Genomic DNA, 24,897 nt, shown 5'->3' with positions numbered 1-24,897 from the left:
TATCTATTAACCATCCCCACTTCCCCCACAGCCCCCCACCCTGGCTGGATCCAGGTAGCTCGATTTTTAGTTTTCTGAGGAACCTCCAAACTTCTCCATAGTGGTTGTACTAATTTACATTCCTGCCAACAGTGTACAAAGGTTCCCTTTTCTCCACATCCTCACAAGCATTTGTTATTACCTGTCTTTTGGATATAAGCCATATTAACTGGGGTGAGATGATAATCTCATTGCAGTTTTTAAATATATTTTTTATTTTAACTTTTGTTTTAAGTTCAGGGGTACATGTGTAGGTTTATTAAATAGGTAAACTTGTGTCATAGAGGTTTGTTGACTATTTCATCACCCAGGTATTAAGCCTCGTATCCATTGGTTATTTTTTCTGATCCTTTCCCTCCTACCATCCTCTGCCCTCCAATAGGCCCCAGTGTCTATTGCTCCCCTCTATGTGTCCATGTGTTCTCATCATTTAGCTCTGACTTATAAGTGAGAGCATGTGGTATTGGGTTTTCTGTTATTGCGTTAGTTTGCTAAGGACAGTGGCCTCCAGCTCTGTATATGTTCCTGCAAAGGACATGATCTCATTATTTTTTATGGCTGCATAGTATTCCATGGTGTATATGGACCGCATTTTCTTTATCCAATCTGTCATCGATGGGCATTTAGGTTGATTCCATGCCTTTGCTATTGTGAATAGTGCTGAAATGAACATCTGCGTGCATGTGTCTTTATGTTAGAATGATTTATATTCCTTTGAGTATATATCCAGTGATGGGACTGCTGGGTTGAGTGGTATTTCTGTTTTTAGGTCTTTGAGGAATCACCACACTGTTTTCCACAATGGTTGAACTAATTTACATTCCCAAAAACAGTTTATAAGCATTCCCTTTTCTCTGCAACCTCACCAGCATCTGTTATTTTTTGACTTTTTAATAATAACCATTCTGACTGGTGTGGGATGGCATGTTATTGTGGTTTTGATTTACATTTCTTTAGTGATCAATGATGTTGAGCTTTTTTGTATCCTTGTTGGCTGCATGTATGTCTCTTTTGAGACAGTTTTGATTTGCATTTCTCTGATGATCAGTAACATTGAGCACCTTTTCATATGCCTGTTTGTCATATGTTTGTCTTCTTTTGAGAAATGTGTATTCAAATCCTTGTTCCATCTTTTAATCAGATTATTAGACTTTTTTCCTATAGAGTTGTTTGAGCTTCTTAAATATTCTATTAATCCCTTGTCAGATGGGTAGTTTGCAAATATTTTCTCCCATTCTGTGGGTTGTCTCTTCACTCTGTTGATTGTATTCTTTGCTGTGCAGAAGTTTTTCAAGTTCATGTGATCCCATTTGTCCATTTTTGCTTTGGTTGTCTGTACTTTTGGTGTATTGCTGAAGAATTTTTTTGTCCAGGCAAATGTCTTCGAGATTTTCCCTAATGTTTTCTTGTAGTAGTTTTATAGTTTGATGCCTTAGCGTTTTTTCCCTAATGTTTTCTTGTAGTAGTTTTATAGTTCGATGTCTTAGATTTAAGTGTTTAATCCATTTAGATTTGATTTTTGTATATGGTGAGAGATAGGTGTCTTAGTTTAATTATTCTGTGTATGGATATCCAGTTTTCCCAACACCATTTATTTATGTGCCTATCTTTTTCCCAGTGTATGTTCTTGGCACCTTTGTCAAAAATGAGTTCACTGTAGGTGTGTGGATTTGTTTCTGAGTTCCCTATTCTGTTCCATTGGTCTATGTGTCTGTTTTTATGCCAATACCATGCTTTTTGGTTACTATAGCTCTGTAGTATAATTTGAAGTCAGGTAATGTGATTCTTCCAGTTTTGTTCTTTTTGCTTAGGATAGCTTTGGCTATTCTGGGTCTTTTATGGTTCCATACAAATTTTAGGATTTTTTTTCTATTTCTGTGAAGACTTTAATAGGTATTTTGGTAGGGATTGCATTGAATCTGTAGATTGCTTTGGGTAGTATGGACATTTTAATAATGTTGATTCTTCCAGTACATGAACATGGAATATTTTTCTATTTTTTGGTGTACTCTTCAATTTCCCTCAATATTGTCTCATAGTTTTCATTATAGAGGTCTTTCACTTCTTTGGTTAATTCCTAGGTATTTAAGTTTTTGTGTGGCTATTGTATATGGGATTACTTTTTAATTTCTTTTTCAGATTGTTCACTGTTGGCATATAGAAATGCTACTGATTTTTCTATGTTGATTTTGTGGCCTGCAACTTTACTGAATTTGTGTATTAGTTCTAATAGTTTTCTTGTGTAGTGTTTAGGTTTTTCCCAATATAAGGCAGAGGAGCCTCACTCCATAGCTACCACCACCCCAGGCCATGGGGAGTACTGTCTGCCCATGTTCCCTTAAGGCCCAAGGGCATTTCAGGAAGCTTGCAATGAATGCTGTCATATAAGAGAAAAAGTGCCTTCCTTTACTCTGATCCCATCTGCATTCTATCTGTCACAAATCTCTTAAATTATCTGGCACATGGATTATACCTATGTCTTTGATTCAGAGTTTTATCTATATTTATGTTATTTGATGACTTCAAAAGGGTCTGGTAGTGGAAAGGGAGTTAAGGGCTTGTGCTCACACATGCAAGTCCCACAATAAGAAATTATTCCATAATAGTTTCTAAGAATTATTAAGTACTTTCTGTGTTCTAGGCAGTGTTCTACGTCCTTTCCAGAAGTCCTATGAAATAGGTTCTATTATTGGCTTCACTTTACAAATAGGAAACTGAGACATAGAGAGGGTAAGTAACTTGTCTAGTGCCACACAGCTAATACATGGTGGTGTAGGGATTTATAACTAGACAGTCTGACTTCAGAGTAGTTTTTAACCAGTACTTGTACATCTTTAAACATATGTAAGCATAGATATATACATATATACATACACATATATGTATATATAATATATATGCTTAATTCCATCAGTCTCTGTCACATCTTTTCTGAGCTGGGAGTTGTCCTTGCATTTTAAGATGTTGTCGAATTTTAAGTTTATTTCTTAGAGGCCTCCTGACTTTTCACACCTCCAAGCTCTTGAGGGCTGAGGGCTGAGGGCTGAGGGCCACTTTGCTGTGGCCACCACATGCTGGGAGCACTTGCTGAACTTCTCTGCACCACTCAACACTGTTGGCCATTCTTTCCTTCCTGAGGCTTTCATGGCACCATACCCCCCAAGTTTCCTCATTAATCTATGGTTGCTCTTTCTCAAGATACTTCACTGACTTATCTCTTAGTTCTTTGAGTCTTAGGATTCTCTAGAGTTTTGTACTTTTCTCAACACTTGCAACCTAGATAGTTTCATCTACTCTTATGGTCTAAATTATTCTAAATTTTAATATCACACTGTTTCTTGCATCCATCTGATGAGTTTCTAATCCTGGATAACTCCAAATGTCCTTTCTCTCCATGCGTCTACCTGAGTAGCTTTTCTGGTCACAGACCTCAATTGGGCCCTTAATGCTGCTCCACAAGGCAATCGTTTCTCTGTTCACCCTGTTCTCCTGCTCATTACAAGGAATATTTCAAACCTCTCTCCTCTCCTCAAACCTCCAGTTCTGCCTCCAGTTCAGAAGATTTATGTAATAAATGCAACAAGCATTTGTTAATTACTTGCTATATCTCCTCCTATTTCACAGAGAGAACTCAAACCATTGGCTAGAAACTTCTTCAAAATCTGGTCTGATTTTTCATCTGTTGGGGAAATGTGTTCTGACTGCCCAGCTAGACTCTAATAGCAACTGTTGTGTTATGCTTCTCTGCCTCTCTGGACTCTAGTTTCAGTTGATATTGTTCTGCATTTCTCACCACCTTGGCTTATTTCTTGCAGCTGATGTAGAAGGCCAATCCTTAAGACACCGAGACAAGCGGCTTAGTTTGAATTTGGTAAGTTCAACATTCAGGTTATTTTAAGCATCAATTTTACCAAAAACAGCTTGATCTATGTATATTCCCTTGAAATCTTTAAGATTCAGCACTCTGAGTCTCTGAGGACTCTTCCATTCTCCCCTGAAGACTTGAACTTACTTGGGAGCTACAGGACTTGGTGTTCTATAAGGGCCTTATTGGTTCTAATGGTTCAGACACTTGCTCAACTTGGTATAGCTACTTAAGGCATCACTTTATGCTTAAAGCATTTGCATAAATTCATAACCCTCTGTCTTCCAGTGTCAGATCTTGGAGAGTTATCACCTATACTAAAACGATAAGTCCAGAGGCAGAACTTGAGCTAGAGGCTTGTCTGACTTTGCTGAGGAAGTTCAGAGTTATACTTGGATAATTTGGAACTGAAACCATATGTACAGCTTTGGCCGCCCTCTGATAGCAGTTTCCATGACTGGTCTGTGGTTCCCAATCTGTATCTATTCTTTTGCAGCCATGCAGGTTCTCCCCGATGTACCCCACAGCTTCAGCCAGTATCGAAGACAGCTATGTGCCCATGAGCCCCCAGGCTGGTGCCTCTGGTCTTGGACCCCACTGCAGCCCTGATGACTACATTCCAATGAACTCAGGAAGCATCTCAAGCCCGTTGCCTGAGCTGCCTGCAAACCTGGAACCTCCCCCAGTGAATAGAGATCTCAAGCCTCAGAGGAAATGTAAGCACTTGACCAGGCCTGCTGTACAGGGGTAGGGGAGCAAGGTTCCGGTGGTTGCATAGAAAAGGTTTCTGTAAAGGAAGACCTAGAGAAACCACCCCAGAGGGCCGGAAAGTATAAGGTCAGGAAAGAAGTGACTGGGATGGAATAGGAAGGGCTGGGGCACCTTGCTGCCCCAGATTGTCATGATAATAGGAGTCGGGAGACTTACAGGCACTGTGGCCTTGCAAATACAGCTGACAAAGCCAAGTTCATTCCAGAGGGCTCGTCTTTGGCTGTTTCCCTAACAAAGGCCCAGGAATAAGTGACGGTGGATTAGAATGGAATCCCACCTGGCATCTCCTCATTAGACAGCACTTGAATGTAATCATAGTGCCAGCCTCTGTAAGGCAGTCAGGAATAGCCTTTGACACCAATTCCTGAAGGTCAGACCCAGTCACATGCAGTTTATCACTCATCGTTCTGTGCATGGCCGTCAGCAGAGGTATTCAGGGATAGAAGAGGATTTTGGCAATGAGCAGGCTGACTCCTCTGTGCACGGGGTGCCTTGCAGCTTCTGTCTTACTCCCAGGCAGCTTCTCTGGTTTGCTAAGCAGCACAGACAGACAGAGAGATAGATAGGAAAAGAGGGAAAGAGGAAGAGCAGGTCAGAGTGACTTTTTAACTTCATTCTTGCTCATCCTCCCCTTCCCAGTTGGCTGTGTGATTACAAGGAAGCATTGGTAGAATGACTGATCTCTCGTGCATTCCAACTTCTCTTTGCCCTTTAGAAAGCAAAAAAAGTCAACTTCAGGTGGCTGTGCCCAAAGCTGCCAACTAAGACCCCTACTCATGCCTGGTCTACTCCAGGCATATTCCCTTAAATTTCAGTCAAAATACATGTATACATTTACAATGCATGCGCTGCATATGTATTGCTGTGGTGGGCACTGGGTGGGATACAAAGATGAGGAAGCAAGGAGGGTTCTTCAGTCTGAGGGGGAGGAAGATATGTAAAATCCACCTGGACCATGAAATAGAATTATGAAATCAGTGCTAAATAGGAGAACAGACCCTGTCTTATGAGGTTCAGAGGAAATAGCCATTAATTCTGGTCAGAAACAATTAAACAACAATAGAACTTTCTGTGATGTTGGAGATAATGGCTATTGAACCCTTGAAATTTGGCTAATGTGACTGAGGAACTACATTTTAAATTGTATTTAATTTTAATAAATGTACATATATGTCTAAATGGGCACGTGTGGCTAGTTGTCACGACAATGGACAGTGCAGCTCTGCAGGACCTTGTGATAGGCAACAGAAGATGTCTGACAGACTCAGGGTTGGAGATTTAATGAGTGGATGCAAAGGTGGATACCTGGGCCAGGACTAACTCAAGAAGATGGGCCACTGAGGTGGAATAAGGGTTGGGGCAGATACCAAGTGCTTTTCTAGGTGCCGAGACTACTGCAGTGAACAAACCAGATATACCCCTATTCTTCTGGAGCACAGTTTAGGTCCAGATAAATCATAGATGAGTGTATTATCACAAACTGGGGCTGTGCTGTGAAGGGTAAGTGCAAGAACTTGAGAGCCCAGGCTGTGGGGCCTGATCTTGTCTGGAGGCAAAGAGATGGGACAGAATGTTTTAGGCAGAAGGATCATCAGGTGGACAATGGATTGTAGGTGGGGAAGACTAGGACCTGGGTGATCATCTCTGCCTGTGATAAGAAAGGTAACATTTCCACTTCAGACACATCGGGTGTGAGGTAATAGATGTTGCAATTCCACAAGGTCAGAGACTTTCATCTGCTTTATTCATCCTGTGCCTTCGACACCTAGAAGCACGCGTGATATACAGAGACTTCTTAATAATGCCTTGCCACGTTGTTACCTCCAGCAGGTAGTGTGACCATTTGCTCAGTATTTGTCTTTACTCCCAGTGAGGCAGGGAAGAGGAGGACAGTGAAATTCACCCTCATCATCAGTGCTGCCTGTTAGTAAATGTGGATTTGGTGTGCTGGGAAAGTGAAATGTCATAGTTTTACAGCCTTTAGATTCTGGCCTTGACCTCCTGGATGTTGCACACTGTCTTGTAGCACGGCCACCTCCTCTGGACCTGAGAAACCTCTCCATCATCCGGGAGCATGCATCTCTTACCAGGACCCGCACTGTGCCTTGGTAAGACTGATTGCTCTAAAGAGCCTCATCCAGCACAGACACCCCGGTGTGTGTTAGGCCTCTGATTAAATGTAGCTGAAGCCCACCTGATCTAGCTTAAGCCAAAGGAGGGGTGAGGTTTATTATCGAGAGCAAGAGCTGTTTTATGGATCACAAAGGAAGGAATATGTCTGGGTCTCCCAGGATCCTGGAATCAGGAACTAGTGTGCTGTTGGGAACCCAAGGAATCTACTCACTTCTGCTTCACTCTTCACATCTGTGCATTCCTTTGTCTTTGCAGTATTCTTTTCTATTGCACAATCCTCATGGTCAAAGATAGCTGTACCATACCCCCTGAACTTGTTTGCATGCTACAACTCCAGTACCAACAGATGGGCTCTTTTTTAGTGCCAATTCAGATTTCCTGGGGAGAGAGAATTGTGTTCCCCAGTCTCAGTGGAACTGGCTATGGCCCAAGCCCAACTTTGTGAATGGGGTAGGACAAGGGAGTTCCCAGGTTCACGGGCTGGGTAGACAGACTTCAAAATGTAATTGCACCCTTTCATCTCACCTTTTAGAAGTTGCATTTTTAGTCCTGAGCTTGGCTCAGGAGTTTCTCGGTTCACTCTAAATGCCACAAAACACAATTGCATTGTAAAGCAGAATTCTGCAATGAGCTGTATTTCCAGCCAAGACTGTGACTCAGCTCATGCTTCTGACTCAGGAGAAGGATGGGAGTTGATTAGCAGTCTTGTGTCCTATCAGAGGAATGGCCATATTTCCTCACTTTTCCTTACATTGAATAGAAACAAGAAGGCCCCAAAGGAGTATTTTTTTTTTTTTTTTTTTTTGCTAAATGATATGATGCCCTCGTCCGTTTAGAAAGCTCATGAGCTATGTCACATAGAGGGCCTGAGAAAAAGCAGCCTTTGTGAATTGGGAGCCATTTGCCCCAAAGTGGAGCAGAAACTGTTGGGCATTTTCTGCCTCTTCAGGAATTGCTTTGGCCGGAAGGAAGTTGTGTCTGGAAGAGGAGGGCTGAAACCCCATGAGGGCCATGTTAGTTCCTGGCCAGCTTTCAGAGCAGCTGTAAGACATTGCTTTGACCTCATCTATATTTTTATTCTTAGCAGTCGAACCAGCTTTCTCTCTCCAGAAAGAAATGGTATTAATTCTGCAAGATTTTTTGCTAATCCTGTTTCCAGAGAAGACGAAGAAAGCTACATCGAAATGGTAATCTTATATTTTTCACACTCTTCTTATCCTTCACCCCAATCTGTAGTCTTATGAGCTCATTGTAAAGGAAACACATCCTTCAGTAAGCCCTGTGCAATTTTAAAACAACCACTTGATCGTAAAACCAGGCCACAAGCTTTTCTAGACTTGGAACAAATCAATTTGAAGTTGGCTTTCTTTCCTGTAACATTCAACTCCTCATACCATTTTGAGATTGCAGTATTTCAAGATAGCTCAGGGCTGAGGCTTGCTTAATTTGAAAATGGAAATGCCAGCAATTCTTTTCACCAAGGCTGTGATGTCCTGTTTGACCCCAATAGGTTTGTAGTTCTCTGGATGTCCAGAGTTTAAATTGTAAAAACTCAACATATTACATGTTCCCTTCCACCAGAACACCTGGTGGCCCTGTCCTGACTGCTTCTGAACCTTCCTGGAGGATGAATCACTTAGAGTCCCATTGGGAAAGGTACAGTGCCCTGGACTGTGAGTGTATCTTAGCCTCTGGAAGATTCCTATTATGGGTCTTTCTATAGACCTGAGTGAATGGAGACTTGATTAACCATTTGCAGTTAAAGAGTCCTGATGTTTCCCTCCTAGCCTGTTGTTCCTTCTATTCTCTTCATCTTGGATGCTATTGAGAACATGGGCTTTTTGAAGATGGAGAGGGACTTTTAGCACCTCTGGCAATTAGCAGACACTTTAGCCATGACAGTGCCTGTTCTGCAATTTAGAAATGTAGGGAACTCAAGAGAGAGCTTCTGTTTGAACTACGAAATTTTGAAAAGAGATCTTAGAAGGACAATGTTCAAGGCTCTGTGACAATATACTCTTGAGAAGACAATTCTGCCTTCCTATATGCAAGAATAATCAGCAACTGAAAATCTAAAAATAGTAATCTCCAGTTAAGCTATAATTAAATGCTTCATTTTACCTTCTTATTTTATTCAAATCATGCTGTAAGTGCACTTAACCGTATGCAGATGCAAAGTGACTCATATACAAATCTGTTATGGTCTTCCCAATATTTCTGACACTTAGTAATGGCCCTTGGGAAATTTCTAGAAGAAAACACTCTTATAAAACGATGTTTAACAGCTGTGCTCTGTCTCCAGAGAACAGAAAAAGGAAGTGAATCTAAAACCCAATGGAAGCAAGTACAGAGTCATTCCAGATACCAACAGTTCATTTCTGATCTTTGATGTTGTGAGAAAGATCAGTGTTGGCTGGGCGCGGTGGCTCACGCCTGTAATCCCAGCACTTTAGGAGGCTGAGGCGGGTGGATCATGAGGTCAGGAGATCGAGACCATCCTGGCTAACACGGTGAAACCCCTTCTCTACTAAAAATACAAAATACAAAAAATTAGCCGGGCGTGGTGGCGGGCGCCTGTAGTCCCAGCTACTTGGGAGGCTGAGGCAGGAGAATGGCATGAACCCGGGAGGCAGAGCTCGCAGTGAGTTGAGATCACGCCACTGCACTCCAGCCTGGGCGACAGAGCCAGACTCTGTCTCAAAAAAAAAAAAAAAAAAAAAAAAACAGAGAAAGATCAGTGTTTCATTAACAACAAAGCTAAGAATCGTTTGTTTACCTAGGTTTATAATCACTGATCAATGACTGTCTCTGTGTATTAGTAGGCAACATGACACAGCAGATTAAGAACCCAGAACACTGGCTGATAGTAGCTATGATCTGGGAACTGTCGTATAAAAATGTTTAAAGGCTCTCCCATCTTGTTCAATTGTGTTTTTTTAAACTTTAGTAATAAGACAGTTTCACATGACTTTGATTTACGTTATTTCACTTGTGCCACATAACAGCCCAATGTGGTAGTCAAACCTAGTATGATTTGACTTTGATTTTGTGCATAAGTATATATGTTAATTTTTTTTTTCTCTTTAAGGGCAAGTTCTGATCTGAATGTAGTGATTAAGGCCAGGGGCTGAAACACGGTTTTGCTTTACTGAAATACAAGTTTTGCCATATATCCTTCTTTAAATGTTTGTGAAATTATAGAAAATTTAGAAGAATAAACATAATTTTATTATATGGGATTTCTCCTCTATCACTTTTTCAAGCCCTTTGATTTCAACAGCTTTGTAAGGATTTATAGTAGAGTTCTAGCCTCTTAAATCTCACATTAATTTTTTGATTATGGTATTACAATACTTTTAAGTTTTTAGATCATTTTTACATCATACAGTGAAATTGACTTTCTCTTGGTGTGCAGTTCTATGAGTTTGAACATATATAGAGATTTGTGTAACCACCACCATGATCAGAGTACACAACGGTTCCAAAATCCCTCATGCTACCTCTTTAGAGCCACATCCTCCCTTCACCTGTAACCCCTAGCAACCATTGATCTGTTCTTCATGACTATAGTATTGTCCTTTCAAGGATGCCACAAAAATAGAATCATACGGTACCTTTTAAAACTGGCTTCTTTCACTCAGAATGGTTTTTTTGAAATTCATCCATTGTTACATGTATTAACAGCTCTTTCCATTTTATTGCTGAGCAGTGTTCAAGCATATGGATGTGTCATATCTTGTTTGTCCCCACACCCATGGAATGACATTTGGATTTTTTTCAAGTTTTTAGGCAATTAGAACTGTTAGATGCTTTCTTTTACAGTTTTTGAAAAATATTTTTCTTGTAGTAAAGCTCTACTTTCTGTCTCTATGAACTTACCTGTTCTAGGTACCTCATATAAGTGAAGTCATACAATATTTGTCCTTTTGTGTTTGTCTTCTTTCATTTCATCTAGTGTTTTCAAGATTCATCCATATTGTAGGATACAACAGAATTTCATTTCTTTTTAAGGCTGAGTAGTATTTGACTGTATAGACCACATTTTGTTCATCCTTTCATCTGCTAATGGGCATTTAGGGTTGTTCCTGCCATTGTCTATTATGAATAATGCTGCTATAAACATTGGCATACAAGTGTATGCTTGACTTCCTGCTTTCAATTTGTTTGTATATATATATGTAGAAGTGGAATTTCTGGATCATATGGTAATTCTATGCTTAACTTTTTAAGGAACCACCAAACTTGTTTTCCACAGTGACTGCACCATTTTACATTACTGCCAGTAACGCACAAGGGTTCCAATTTCTCCACATCCTCACTAACAATTTTTATTTATCTTTTTTTTTTGGAGACAGAGTCTCGCTCTGTTGCCCAGGCTGGAGTGCAGTGGCGCAAGCTCGGCTCACTGCAACCTCTGCCTCCCAGGTTCAAGCAATCCTCCTGCCTCAGCCTCCTGAGTAGATGGAATTACGGGCGTGTACCACCATGCCCGGCTAATTTTTGCATTTTTAGTAGAGATGGGGTTTCACCATGTTGGCAAGGCTGGTCTCGAACTCCTGACCTCATGTGATCTGCCTGCCTTGGACTCCCAAAGTGCTGAGATTACAGGCATGAGCCATCACGCCCGACCTATTTATCATTTTTTATAATCGGTATCCTAACGGGTGTGAATTGGTATCTCATTGTGGTTTTCATTTGCATTTCCCTAATGATTAATGAACATCTTTTTATGTACTTATTGGCCATTTATATATCTTCTTTGGAGAACTGTCTATTCAAGTCCTTTGCATATTTTTAAGTTAGGTTGTTTCTTTTTTTGTTGTTGAGTTATAGGAATTTTTAAAATATATTCTGGATGTTAACCCCTTATCAGATACATGATTTCCAAATATTTTCTCTCATTCTGTGGGTTGTCTTTTCACTCTCTTGATAGTGTCCTTTGATGCGCAGAAGTTTTTTATTTTGATGAAGTCAAAATTTTCTTTCCTTTTATTGCCTTGCTTTTGGCGTCATATCCATGAAATCATTGCCAAATACAATGTCATGAAGATTCTCTCCTATGTTTTCTTCTAAAAGTTTTATAGTTTTAGCTCTTATGTTTAGATCTTTGATCTTTTTTGAGTTAATTTTTGTATGTGGTATAAAGTTAGAGTCCAACGTCATTCTTTTGCTTGTGGACATTCAGTTTTCCCAGCACCATTTGTTGGAAAGTCTAGACTATCCTTTCCATGTCGAATGGTCCTGGCGCTCTCATTGAAAATCTTGTTGAAAATCAATATATGCAAGGGTTTATTTCTTGGTCTATATGTCTATCCTTATGCCAGTACCACACTGTTTTGATTACTGTAGCTTTGTAGTAAGCTTTGAAATCAGAAAGTATGAGTCTTCCAACTTTGTTCTTCTTTTTTATGATTGATTTGTCATTTAAGGGTCACTTAATATTACATGTGAACTTTAAGGACGGGGTTTTTTATTTCTGCAAAAAAACACCATTGGAATTCTGATGGGGAATGCTTTGAATCTGCAAACGTTTTGCATAATATTATCATGTTAACAATATTAAGTCTTTCAATTCATGAACACAGATATCTTTTCATTTACTTATGTCTCCTTTACTTTCTTTCTTACAGTTTTCAATGTATAAGTCTTTGCCTCCTTGGTTAAATTTATTCCTAAGTATTTTGTTCTTTTTTTTTCTTTTTTATTTATTTATTATTATTATACTTTAAGTTTTAGGGTACATGTGCACAATGTGCAGGTTAGTTACATATGTATACATGTGCCATGCCGGTGCGCTGCACCCACTAACTCATCATCTAGCATTAGGTATATCTCCCAATGCTATCCCTCCCCCCTCCCCCCACCCCACAACAGTCCCCAGGGTGTGAAGTTCCCCTTCCTGTGTCCATGTGTTCTCATTGTTCAATTCCCATCTATGAGTGAGAACATGCGGTGTTTGGTTTTTTGTCCTTGCGATAGTTTACTGAGAATGATGATTTCCAATTTCATCCATGTCCCTACAAAGGACATGAACTCATCATTTTTTATGGCTGCATAGTATTCCATGGTGTATATGTGCCACATTTTCTTAATCCAGTCTGTCATTGTTGGACATTTGGGTTGGTTCCAAGTCTTTGCTATTGTGAATAATGCTGCAATAAACATACGTGTGCATGTGTCTTTATAGCAGCATGATTTATAGTCCTTTGGGTATATACCCAGTAATGGGATTGCTGGGTCAAATGGTATTTCTAGTTCTAGATCCCTGAGGAATCGCCACACTGACTTCCACAATGGTTGAACTAGTTTACAGTCCCACCAACAGTGTAAAAGTGTTCCTATTTCTCCACATCCTCTCCAGCACCTGTTGTTTCCTGACTTTTTAATGATTGCCATTCTAACTGGTGTGAGATGGTATCTCATTGTGGTTTTGATTTGCATTTCTCTGATGGCCAGTGATGGTGAGCATTTTTTCACGTGTTTTTTGGCTGCATAAATGTCTTCTTTTGAGAAGTGTCTGTTCATGTCCTTTGCCCACTTTTTGATGGGGTTGTTTGTTTTTTTCTTGTAAATTTGTTTTCTTTGTAGATTCTGGATATTAGCCGTTTGTCAGATGAGTAGATTGCAAAAATTTTCTCCCATTCTGTAGGCTGCCTGTTCACTCTGATGGTAGTTTCTTTTGCTGTGCAGAAGCTCTTTAGTTTAATTAGATCCCATTTGTCAATTTTGGCTTTTGTTGCCATTGCTTTTTGTGTTTTAGACATGAAGTCCTTGCCCATGCCTATGTCCTGAATGGTAATGCCTAGGTTTTCTTCTAGGGTTTTTATGGTTTTAGGTCTAACGCTTAAGTCTTTAATCCATCTTGAATTGATTTTTGTATAAGGTGTAAGGAAGGGATCCAGTTTCAGCTTTCTACATATGGCTAGCCAGTTTTCCCAGCACCATTTATTAAATAGGGAATCCTTTCCCCATTGCTTGTTTTTCTCAGGTTTGTCAAAGATCCGATAGTTGTAGATATGCGGCATTGTTTCTGAGGGCTCTGTTCTGTTCCATTGATCTGTATCTCTGTTTTGGTACCAGTACCATGCTGTTTTGGTTACTGTAGCTTTGTAGTATAGTTTGAAGTCAGGTAGCGTGATGCCTCCAGCTTTGTTCTTTTGGCTCAGGATTGACTTGACAATGCAGGCTCTTTTTTGGTTCCATATGAACTTTAAAGTAGTTTTTTCCAATTCTGTGAAGAAAGTCATTGGTAGCTTGATGGGGATGGCATTGAATCTGTAAATTACCTTGGGCAGTATGGCCATTTTCACAATATTGATTCTTCCTACCGATGAGCATGGAATGTTCTTCCATTTGTTTGTATCCTCTTTTATTTCCTTGAGCAGTGGTTTGTAGTTCTCCTTGAAGAGGTCCTTCACATCCCTTGTAAGTTGGATTCCTAGGTATTTTATTCTCTTTGAAGCAATTGTGAATGGGAGTTCACTCATGATTTGGCTCTCTGTTTGTCTGTTATTGGTGTATAAGAATGCTTGTGATTTTTGTACATTGATTTTGTATCCTGAGACTTTGCTGAAGTTGCTTATCAGCTTAAGGAGATTTTGGGCTGAGACAATGGGGTTTTCTAGATATACAATCATGTAGTCTACAAACAGGGACAATTTGACTTCCTCTTTTCCTAATTGAATAGCCTTTATTTCCTTCTCCTGCCTAATTGCCCTGGCCAGAACTTCCAACACTATGTTGAATAGGAGTGGTGAGAGAGGGCATCCCTGTCTTGTACCAGTTTTCAAAGGGAATGCTTCCAGTTTTTGCCCATTCAGTATGATATTGGCTGTGGGTTTGTCATAGATAGCTCTTATTATTTTGAGATACGTCCCATCAATACCTAATTTATTGAGAGTTTTTAGCATGAAGGTTGTGAATTTTGTCAAAGGCCTTTTCTGCATCTATTGAGATAATCATGTGGTTTTTGTCTTTGGTTCTGTTTATATGCTGGATTACATTTACTGATTTGCGTATATTGAACCAGCCTTGCATCCCAGGGATGAAGCCCACTTGATCATGGTGGATAAGCTTTTTGATGTGCTGCTGGATTTGGTTTGCCAGTATTTTATTGAGGATTTTTGCATCAATGTTCATCAAGGATATTGGTCTAAAATTCTCTTTTTTTGTTGTGTCTCTGCCCGGCTTTGGTATCAGGATGATGCTGGCCTCATAAAATGAGTTAGGGAGGATTCCCTCTTTTTCTGTTGATTGGAATAGTTTCAGAAGGAATGGTACCAGTTCCTCCTTGTACCTCTGGTAGAATTCGGCTGTGAATCCATCTCGTCCTGGACTCTTTTTCGTTGGTAAGCTATTGATTATTGCCACAATTTCAGAGCCTGTTATTGGTCTATTCAGAGATTCAGCTTCTTCCTGGTTTAGTCTTGGGAGAGTGTATGTGTCAAGGAATTTATCCATTTCTTCTAGATTTTCTAGTTTATTTGCATAGAGGTGTTTGTAGTATTCTCTGATGGTAGTTCGTATTTCTGTGGGATTGGTGGTGATATCCCCTTTATCATTTTTTATTGCGTCTATTTGATTCTTCTCTCTATTTTTCTTTATTAGTCTTGCTAGCGGTCTATCAATTTTGTTGATCCTTTCAAAAAACCAGCTCCTGGATTCGTTAATTTTTTGAAGGGTTTTTTGTGTCTCAATTTCCTTCAGTTCTGCTCTGATTTTAGTTATTTCTTGCCTTCTGCTAGCTTTTGAATGTATTTGTCTTGCTTTTCTAGTTCTTTTAATTGTGATGTTAGGGTGTCAATTTTGGATCTTTCCTGCTTTGTCTTGTGGGCATTTAGTGCTATAAATTTCCCTCTACACACTGCTTTGAATGTGTCCCAGAGATTCTGGTATGTTGTGGCTTTGTTCTCGTTGGTTTCAAAGAACATCTTTATTTCTGCCTTCATTTCGTTATGTACCCAGTAGTCATTCAGGACCAGGTTGTTCAGTTTCCATGTAGCCGAGCGGTTTTGAGTGAGATTCTTAATCCTGAGTTCTAGTTTGATTGCACTGTGGTCTGAGAGATAGTTTGTTATAATTTCTGTTGTTTTACATTTGCTGAGGAGAGCTTTACTTCCAACTATGTGGTCAATTTTGGAATAGGTGTGGTGTGGAGCTGAAAAAAATGTATATTCTGTTGATTTGGGGTGGAGAGTTCTGTAGATGTCTATTGGGTCCGCTTGGTGCAGAGCTGAGTTCAATTCCTGGGTATCCTTGTTGACTTTCTGTCTCGTTGATCTGTCTAATGTTGACAGTTGGGTGTTAAAGTCTCCCATTATTAATGTGTGGGAGTCTAAGTCTCTTTGTAGGTCACTCAGGACTTGCTTTATGAATCTGGGTGCTCCTGTATTGGGTGCATATATATTTAGGATAGTTAGCTCTTCTTGTTGAATTGATCCCTTTACCATTATGTAATGGCCTTCTTTGTCTCTTTTGATCTTTGTTGGTTTAAAGTCTGTTTTATCAGAGACTAGGATTGCAACCCCTGCCTTTTTTTGTTTTCCATTTGCTTGGTAGATCTTCCTCCATCCTTTTATTTTGAGCCTATGTGCATCTCTGCACGTGAGATGGGTTTCCTGAATACAGCACACTGATGGGTCTTGACTCTTTATCCAGTGTGCCAGTCTGTGTCTTTTAATTGGAGCATTTAGTCCATTTACATTTAAAGTTAATATTGTTATGTGTGAATTTGATCCTGTCGTTATGATGTTAGCTGGTTATTTTGCTCGTTAGTTCATGCAGTTTCTTCCTAGTCTTGATGGTCTTTACATTTTGGCATGATTTTGCAGCGGCTGGTACCGGTTGTTCCTTTCCATGTTTAGTGCTTCCTTCAGGAGCTCTTTTAGGGCAGGCCTGGTGGTGACAAAATCTCTCAGCATTTGCTTGTCTGTAAAGTATTTTATTTCTCCTTCACTTATGAAGCTTAGTTTGGCTAGATATGAAATTCTGGGTTGAAAATTCTTTTCTTTAAGAATGTTGAATATTGGCCCCCACTCTCTTCTGGCTTGTAGAGTTTCTGCCGAGAGGTCTGCTGTTAGTCTGATGGGCTTCCCTTTGAGGGTAACCCGACCTTTCTGTCTGGCTGCCCTTAACATTTTTTCCTTCATTTCAACTTTGGTGAATCTGACAATTATGTGTCTTGATGTTGCTCTTCTTGAGGAGTATCTTTGTGGCGTTCTCTGTATTTCCTGAATCTGAATGTTGGCCTGCCTTGCTAGATTGGGGAAGTTCTCCTGGATAATATCCTGATGAGTGTTTTCCAACTTGGTTCCATTCTTCCCGTCACTTTCAGGTACACCAATCAGACGTAGATTTGGTCTTTTCACATAGTCCCATATTTCTTGGAGGCTTTGCTCTTTTCTTTTTATTCTTTTTTCTCTAAACTTCCCTTCTCACTTCATTTCATTCATTTCATCTTCCATCGCTGATACCCTTTCTTCCAGTTGATCGCATCGGCTCCTGAGGCTTCTGCGTTCTTCACGTAGTTCTCGAGCCTTGGTTTTCAGCTCCATCAGCTCCTTTAAGCACTTCTCTGTATTGGTTGTTCTAGTTATACATTCTTCCAAATTTTTTTCAAAATTTTCAACTTCTTTGCCTTTGGTTTGAATGTCCTCCCGTAGCTCAGAGTAATTTGATCGTCGGAAGCCTTCTTCTCTCAGCTTGTCAAAGTCATTCTCCGTCCAGCTTTGTTCCGTTGCTGGTGAGGAACTGTGTTCCTTTGGAGGAGGAGAGGTGCTCTGCTTTTTAGAGTTTCCAGTTTTTCTGCTCTGTTTTTTCCCCATCTTTGTGGTTTTATCTACTTTTGGTCTTTGATGATGGTGATGTACAGATGGGTTTTTGGTGTGGATGTCCTTTCTGTTTGTTAGTTTTCCTTCTACAGACAGGGCCCTCAGCTGCAGGTCTGTTGGAGTACCTGGCCATGTGAGGTGTCAGTCTGCCCCTGCTGGGGGGTGCCTCCCAGTTAGGCTGCTCGGGGGTCAGGGGTCAGGGACCCACTTGAGGAGGCAGTCTGCCCGTTCTCAGATCTCCAGCTGCGTGCTGGGAGAACCACTGCTCTCTTCAAAGCTGCACCCACTGTCTGGGACTCCCTAGTGAGATGAACCCGGTACCTCAGATGGAAATGCAGAAATCACCCGTCTTCTGTGTCGCTCACGCTGGGAGCTGTAGACCGGAGCTCTTCCTATTCGGCCATCTTGGCTCCTCCGATCAGTATTTTGTTCTTTTTGATGATATTGTAAATGAATTTTTTTTAAATTTCCTTTTGTGATTGTTCACTATTAGTGTATAGAAATGCAACTGGTTTTTGGGTATTGATATTATATCCTGCAACTTTGCTGAATTTGTTCATTTTAATTTATTATTAGTTTTTGTGTTTTTTTAGGGTTATCTATATATAAGGTTATATTTTTATATAATTCTTAGGGTTTATATAATTTTTAGGGTTATCTATATATAAGGTTATATTATCAGCAAATAGAGGTTACTTTACATCTCCCTTTCCAGTTTGGATGTCTTTTCTTTCTTTTTCTTGCCTAATTGCTTTGGCTAGAACTCCCAATGCTTTGTTGAACAGAAGTAGCAAAAGTGGGCATGCTTGCCTTGTTTCTGATCTTAGTGGTATTTGACAGGTTTCTACGTGGATAGACGTCTTCATTTCTCTAGATCAGTGGTTCTCAGACAGTGGTGATTTTGACCCTCAAGGGATGTTTGGCAATGTCTTGAAACATTTTTGGTTGCCACAACTTGGAGTGGAGGAGGTAGTGCTAATGACATCTAATGGAAAAAAATCAAGGGGGCTGCTATACATCCTACAATGCACAAGACAGCCCTCACAACAAAGAACTATCCAGCCCCAAATGTCATTAGTGCCACAGCTGAGAAATCCAGCTCCAGGATAAATACCTAGAAGTGGTGTTGCTGGATCATCAAATGTATGTTTAACTGAGTCATCAATTGTTTATTTAACTTTGTAAGATACTGCTAAAATGTTTTCCATAGTGGCTGTACCATTTTGTACTCCCACCAGCAACTTATGAGAGTTCCAGTTGCTCCACCTCCTTTGCCAGCATAGTTGGTATTACCAGATTTTTATTTTTTTATATTTTTTTTAGTTTTCTTTTTTTATTATACTTTAAGTTTTAGGGTACATGTGCACAACGTGCAGGTTTGTTACATATGTATACATGTGCCATGTTGGTGTGCTGCACCCATTAACTCGTCATTTACGTTAGATATATCTCCTAATGCTATCCCTCCCCCGTCCACCCACCCCATGACAGATCCCAGTGTGTGATGTTCCCCTTCCTGTGTCCAAGTGTTCTCATTGTTCAGTTCCCACCTATGAGTGAGAACATGCGGTGTTTGGTTTTTTGTCCTTGCGATAGTTTGCTGAGAAGGATGGTTTCCAGCTTCATCCATGTCCCTACAAAGGACACGAACTCATCCTTTTTTATGGCTGCATAGTATTCCATGGTGTATATGTGCCACATTTTCTTAATCCAGTCTATCAGTGTTGGACATTTGGGTTGGTTCCAAGTCTTTGCTATTGTGAATAGTGCCACAATAAACATACATGTGCATGTGTCTTTATAGCAGCATGATTTATAATCCTTTGGGTATATACCCAGTAATGGGATGGATGGCTGGGTCAAATGGTATTTCTAGTTCTAGATCCCTGAGGAATCACCACACTGACTTCCACAATGGTTGAACTAGTTTACAGTCCCACCAACAGTGTAAAAGTGTTCCTATTTCTCCACATCCTCTCCAGCATCTGTTGTTTCCTGACTTTTTAATGATTGCCATTCTAACTGGTGTGAGATGGTATCTCATTGTGGTTTTGATTTGCATTTCTCTGATGGCCAGTGATGATGAGCATTTTTTCATGTGTCTGTTGGCTGCATAAATGTCTTCTTTTCAGAAGTGTCTGTTCATATTCTTCACCCACTTTTTGATGGGGTTGTTTTTTTCTTGTAAGTTTGTTTCAGTTCTTCGTAGATTCTGGATATTAGCCGTTTGTCAGATGAGTAGATTGCAAAAATTTTCTCCCATTCTGTAGGCTGCCTGTTCACTCTGATGGTAGTTTCTTTTGCTGTGCAGAAGCTCTTTAGTTTAATTAGATCCCATTTGTCAATTCTGGCTTTTGTTGCCATTGCTTTTGGTGTTTTAGACATGAAGTCCTTGCCCATGCCTATGTCCTGAATGGTATTGCCTAGGTTTTCTTCTAGGGTTTTTATGGTTTTAGGTCTAACGCTTAAGTCTTTAATCCATCTTGAATTAATTTTTGTATAAGGTGTAAGGAAGGGATCCAATTTCAGCTTTCTACATATGGCTAGCCAGTTTTCCCAGCACCATTTATTAAATAGGGAATCCTTTCCCCATTGCTTGTTTTTCTCAGGTTTGTCAAAGATCAGATGGTTGTAGATGTGTGGCATTATTTCTGAGGGCTCTGTTCTGTTCCATTGATCTATATCTCTGTTTTGGTACCAGTACCATGCTGTTTTGGTTACTGTAGCTTTGTAGTATAGTCTGAAGTCAGGTAGCGTGATGCTTCCAGCTTTGTTCTTTTGGCTTGGGATTGACTTGGCAATGCAGGCTCTTTTTTGGTTCCATATGAACTTTAAAGTAGTTTTTTCCAATTCTGTGAAGAAAGTCATTGGTAGCTTGATGGGGATGGCATTGAATCTATAAATTACCTTGGGCAGTATGGCCATTTTCATGATATTGATTTTTCCTATCCATGAGCATGGAATATTCTTCCATTTGTTTGTATCCTCTTTTATTTCATTGAGCAGTGGTTTGTAGTTCTCCTTGAAGAGGTCCTTCACATCCCTTGTAAGTTGGATTCCTAGGTATTTTATTCTCTTTGAAGCAATTGTGAATGGGAGTTCACTCATGATTTGGCTCTCTGTTTGTCTGTTATTGGTGTATAAGAATGCTTGTGATTTTTGCACATTGATTTTGTATCCTGAGACTTTGCTGAAGTTGCTTATCAGCTTAAGGAGATTTTGGGCTGAGACGATGGGGTTTTCTAGATATACAATCATGTCATCTGCAAACGGACAATTTGACTTCCTCTTTTCCTAATTGAATAGCCTTTATTTCCTTCTCCTGCCTGATTGTCCTAGCCAGAACTTCCAACACTGTGGTGAATAGGAATGGTGAGAGAGGGCATCCCTGTCTTGTGCCAGTTTTCAAAGGGAATGCTTCCGGTTTTTGTCCATTCCGTATGATATTGGCTGTGGGTTTGTCATAGATAGCTCTTATTATTTTGAGATACATCCCATCAATACCTAATTTATTGAGAGTTTTTAGCATGAAGAGCTGTTGAATTTTGTCAAAGGCCTTTTCTGCATCTATTGAGATAATCATGTGGTTTTTGTCTTTGGTTCTGTTTATACGCTGGATTACGTTTATTGATTTTCGTATGTTGAACCAGCCTTGCATCCCAGGGATGAAGCCCACTTGATCATGGTGGATAAGCTTTTTGATGTGCTGCTGGATTTGGTTTGCCAGTATTTTATTGAGGATTTTTGCATCGATGTTCATCAGGGATATTGGTCTAAAATTCTCTTTTTTTGTTGTGTCTCTGCCAGGCTTTGGTATCAGGATGATGCTGGCCTCATAAAATGAGTTAGGGAGGATTCCCTCTTTTTCTATTAATTGGAATAGTTTCAGAAGGAATGGTACCAGCTCCTCCTTGTACCTCTGGTATTACCAGATTTTTAAATTTTCTACCTTCTAACGGATGTATATTGGTATCTCAGTGTGGCTCTAACATGTACTTTCCTAATGGTAAATTATGTTGGACATATTTTGGTGTGTTTACTTGCCATCCATATATTTTCTTTGGTGGAGTATCTGTTCAATCTTTTTGCCAATTTTTAAATCAGGTTGTTTGTTTTCTTACATTGAGTTTTGAGAGTTCTTTATATATTCTGTGTACAAGTCCTCCAAAGGGGCCAGGCATGGTGGCTCAAGCCTGTAGTCCAAGCACTTTGGGAGGCTGAGGTGGGAGGATCATCTGAGGGCAGGAGTTCGAGACCAGCCTGGCCAACATGGTGAAACCCTGTCTCTACTAAAAATACAAAAATTAGCCGGGCGTGGTAGCACGTGCCTGTAGTCCTAGCTACTCGGGAGGCAGAGGCAGGAGAATTGCTTGAACCCGGGAGGCAGAGGTTGCAGTTAGCCAAGATCATGCCACTGCACTCCAGCCTGGGTGACAGAGTAAGACTCTGTCTCAAAAAAAAAAAAACAAAAACAAAACAAAAGAAACCCAAGTCCTCCAATGGATATATAGTTTGCAAATATTTTCTCCATATCCGGAGCTTGTCTTTCCATTCTCTTCTGTCTTTTGCAGAGCAAACATTTAAAAATTTAATTAAGTCCAATTTATTGATTTTGTTTCCTTAATGGATTGTTATGTCTAAGAACTCTGCCTAACCTTAGTTCATTAGAATTTTCTCCTTTATTTCCTTCTAAAAGAATTATGGTTTTACATTTAGGTCTATGATCCATTTTAAGTTTATTTTTGTATGAGATGTGAGGTGAAGTCGAAGCTGACATTTTGCATATGGATGTCCAAATGTTTCAGTACCATTTATGGAAAATATAATCCTTTCTTCATTGAATTTTCTTTGCACCTCTGTAATAAATCAGTTGGGCATATTTGTGTAGATTTTCTATTCTGTTCCATTGTCTCTCTCTTTGCCTATGCCATACAGTCTTGATTATTGTAGCTTTGGAGTAAATTTTAAAATCAGGAAGTTTATTTTCTCTAACGTCATTCTTGTTTTTAAAACTTGTTTTTGTTATTCTACTTCCTTTGCCTTTCCATGTATAATTAGAGTCAGATGTTCTTTATCTACAAAAATATCCTGCTAAGACTTTTTTTTTTTTTTTTTTTTTTTTTGAGACAGAGTCTCGCTCTGTCACCCAGGCTGGAGTGCAGTGGCACCATCTCGGCTCACTGCAAGTGCCGCCCCCCAGGTTCACGCTGTTCTCCTGCCTCAGCTTCCTGAGTAGCTGGGACTACAGGCGCCCGCCACCACACGTGGCTAATTTTTTGTATTTTTTTTAGTAGAGATGGGGTTTCACCGTGTTAGCCAGGATGGTCTTGATCTCCTGACCTTGTGATCTGCCCGCCTCAGCCTCCCAAAGTGCTGGGATTACAGGCGTGAGCCACCACGCCCGACCTAACACTTTTTTTTTTAGTTGGAATTGCATTAAATCTATGCATACATTTGAGAATTGAGTCTTTACTATTCTGAATCTTCCAATTACTGAGCACAGTATATCTCTCCATTTACTCAGATTGGTTTTTGGTTTTTTTGTTTTGTTTTTTTCTTTTTTTTGAGATAGAGTCTTGCTCTGTCACCCAGGTTGGAGTGCAGTGGCACAATCTCGACTCACTGCAACCTCCCCCTCTCGGGTTCAAGTGATTGTCATGTCTTAGCCACCCAAGTAGCTGGGATTACAGGCACATGCCACCACGCCTGGCTAACTTTTTCGTATTTTTAGTAGAGACAGGGATTCACCATGTTGGCCAGGCTGGTCTCGAACCCCTGACCTCAAGTGATCTGTCTGCCTCAGCCTCCCAAAGTGCTGGGAATACAGGCATGAGCCATCGCGCCTGGCTCATTTATTCAGATTTTCTTTGATTTTTTTCCCCTCATAATTTTGTAATTTTTACATAGATCTTATGCGTGTCCTATTAGATTTATATCTACGTATTTCATTTTTGGAACTATTATAAATAGTATTTTTTAAATTTCAGCTTCCAATGACCCATTGGTGGTATATAGAAATATGATTGGCTGAGTTCAGTGGCTCGCACTTGTAATCCCAGGACTTTGTGGAGGCTGATGTGGGAGAATGGCTTGAGCCCAAGAGTTCAAGACCAGCCTGGGCAACAAAGTGAGACCCTGTCTCTACAAAAATGTTATTAAAAATTAACCATGCATAGTAGCTGTGCGTATAGTCCCAGCTAATCAGGAGGCTGAGACAAGAAGATCCCTTGAGCCCAAGAGTTTGAGATTGCTGAATTAACTTATTAATTATAGGAGGTTTTTATTTTCCTCAGATTTCTTGGGATTTTTTTTTTTTGGTAGAGACAGGGTCTTACTATGTTGCCCAGGCTGGTCTTGAACTTCTGAGCTCAAGCCATCCTCCCACCTCAGCCTCCTAAAATGCTGGGATTATAGGCATGAGCCACTGTGCCAGGCTTTAAGCCAGTCTTGTATTCTCTAGATAAACCCCATTTGGTCATGGTGTATTATTTCATTGTATATATTGCTGCATTTCATCTGCTAATATTTTGTTGAGGATTTTCATGTCTGTGTTCCTAATGGGTGTTGATCTTTAGGTTTTTGTAGTGTCTTTGTGTGGTTTTGGTATTAAGGTCATGCCGGGCTCCTCAGGAAGTGTTCTCTCCTCTTCTAGTTCCTGGAACAGATCGTGTAGAATTAGTTTTGTTTACTCTTTAAATTTTTGGTATAATTCACCAGTGAAACCCTCTGGGTGAATTCAATTTCTTTAATACAGGATCATTATCTATTTGATCTCGGGTGAATTATGGTTATTTCCTAGGAGTTTTCTAGTTTTACCTTCACATTTGGATTATACCACCTTGAATTAACTTGTGTGTGCTGTGAGATAGGGGTCGAGACTCATTTTTCCCCATATGTTTATCTAATTGGTTGGCACCATTTATGTAAAATGACTATCATTTACTGACGATTCGGCAGTGCCATCTTTGCCATAAATCAAATATCCTTATATGTACGGATTTTTTATGGACTCTTAATTCTATTCTGTTGGTTTCCCTGTCTGTCTTTGAACAATACAAACTCCCTTAGTTGCTGTAGCTTTATAAGACTCAATATCAAGGAAAGTAAGTCCTCCTGCTTTGTTTACCTTCCTCTAGGTTTTTTTTGTTTTTTTTCTTTGACTTTTCTACTCCCATAAAAATTTTAGAAACAATTTTTTAATTTCTACCAAAAAAGGAAAAAAATATTGTTCTCGGCAGGAAGGGTGATCAAAATTACTTT

At 39.9% G+C, this 24,897-nt stretch overlaps 1 protein-coding gene across 4 annotated transcripts in view; it reads left to right on the top strand.

The window, feature by feature from the left end:
• Positions 1-24,897, top strand: part of GAB3 (GRB2 associated binding protein 3) — an 81,965-nt gene that overhangs the window by 46,732 nt on the left and 10,336 nt on the right. For 2 of the 4 annotated variants that reach the window (XM_004065150.5, XM_019018840.3), the window contains exons 5-8: positions 3,855-3,910; positions 4,401-4,620; positions 6,702-6,783; positions 7,893-7,995. In XM_004065150.5, the coding sequence (XP_004065198.1) occupies positions 3,855-3,910; positions 4,401-4,620; positions 6,702-6,783; positions 7,893-7,995 (461 nt within the window). The remainder of the gene's footprint in view (positions 1-3,854; positions 3,911-4,400; positions 4,621-6,701; positions 6,784-7,892; positions 7,996-24,897) is intronic. The other 2 variants (XM_055375934.2, XM_055375933.2) reach the window with 1 other exon arrangement.

This window comes from Gorilla gorilla, chromosome X (assembly GCF_029281585.2).
Source record: "Gorilla gorilla gorilla isolate KB3781 chromosome X, NHGRI_mGorGor1-v2.1_pri, whole genome shotgun sequence".
NCBI lineage: Eukaryota > Metazoa > Chordata > Mammalia > Primates > Hominidae > Gorilla > Gorilla gorilla.
Note: the sequence above shows the minus strand (reverse complement) of the source record. Positions and strands in the feature narration are given on the sequence as shown.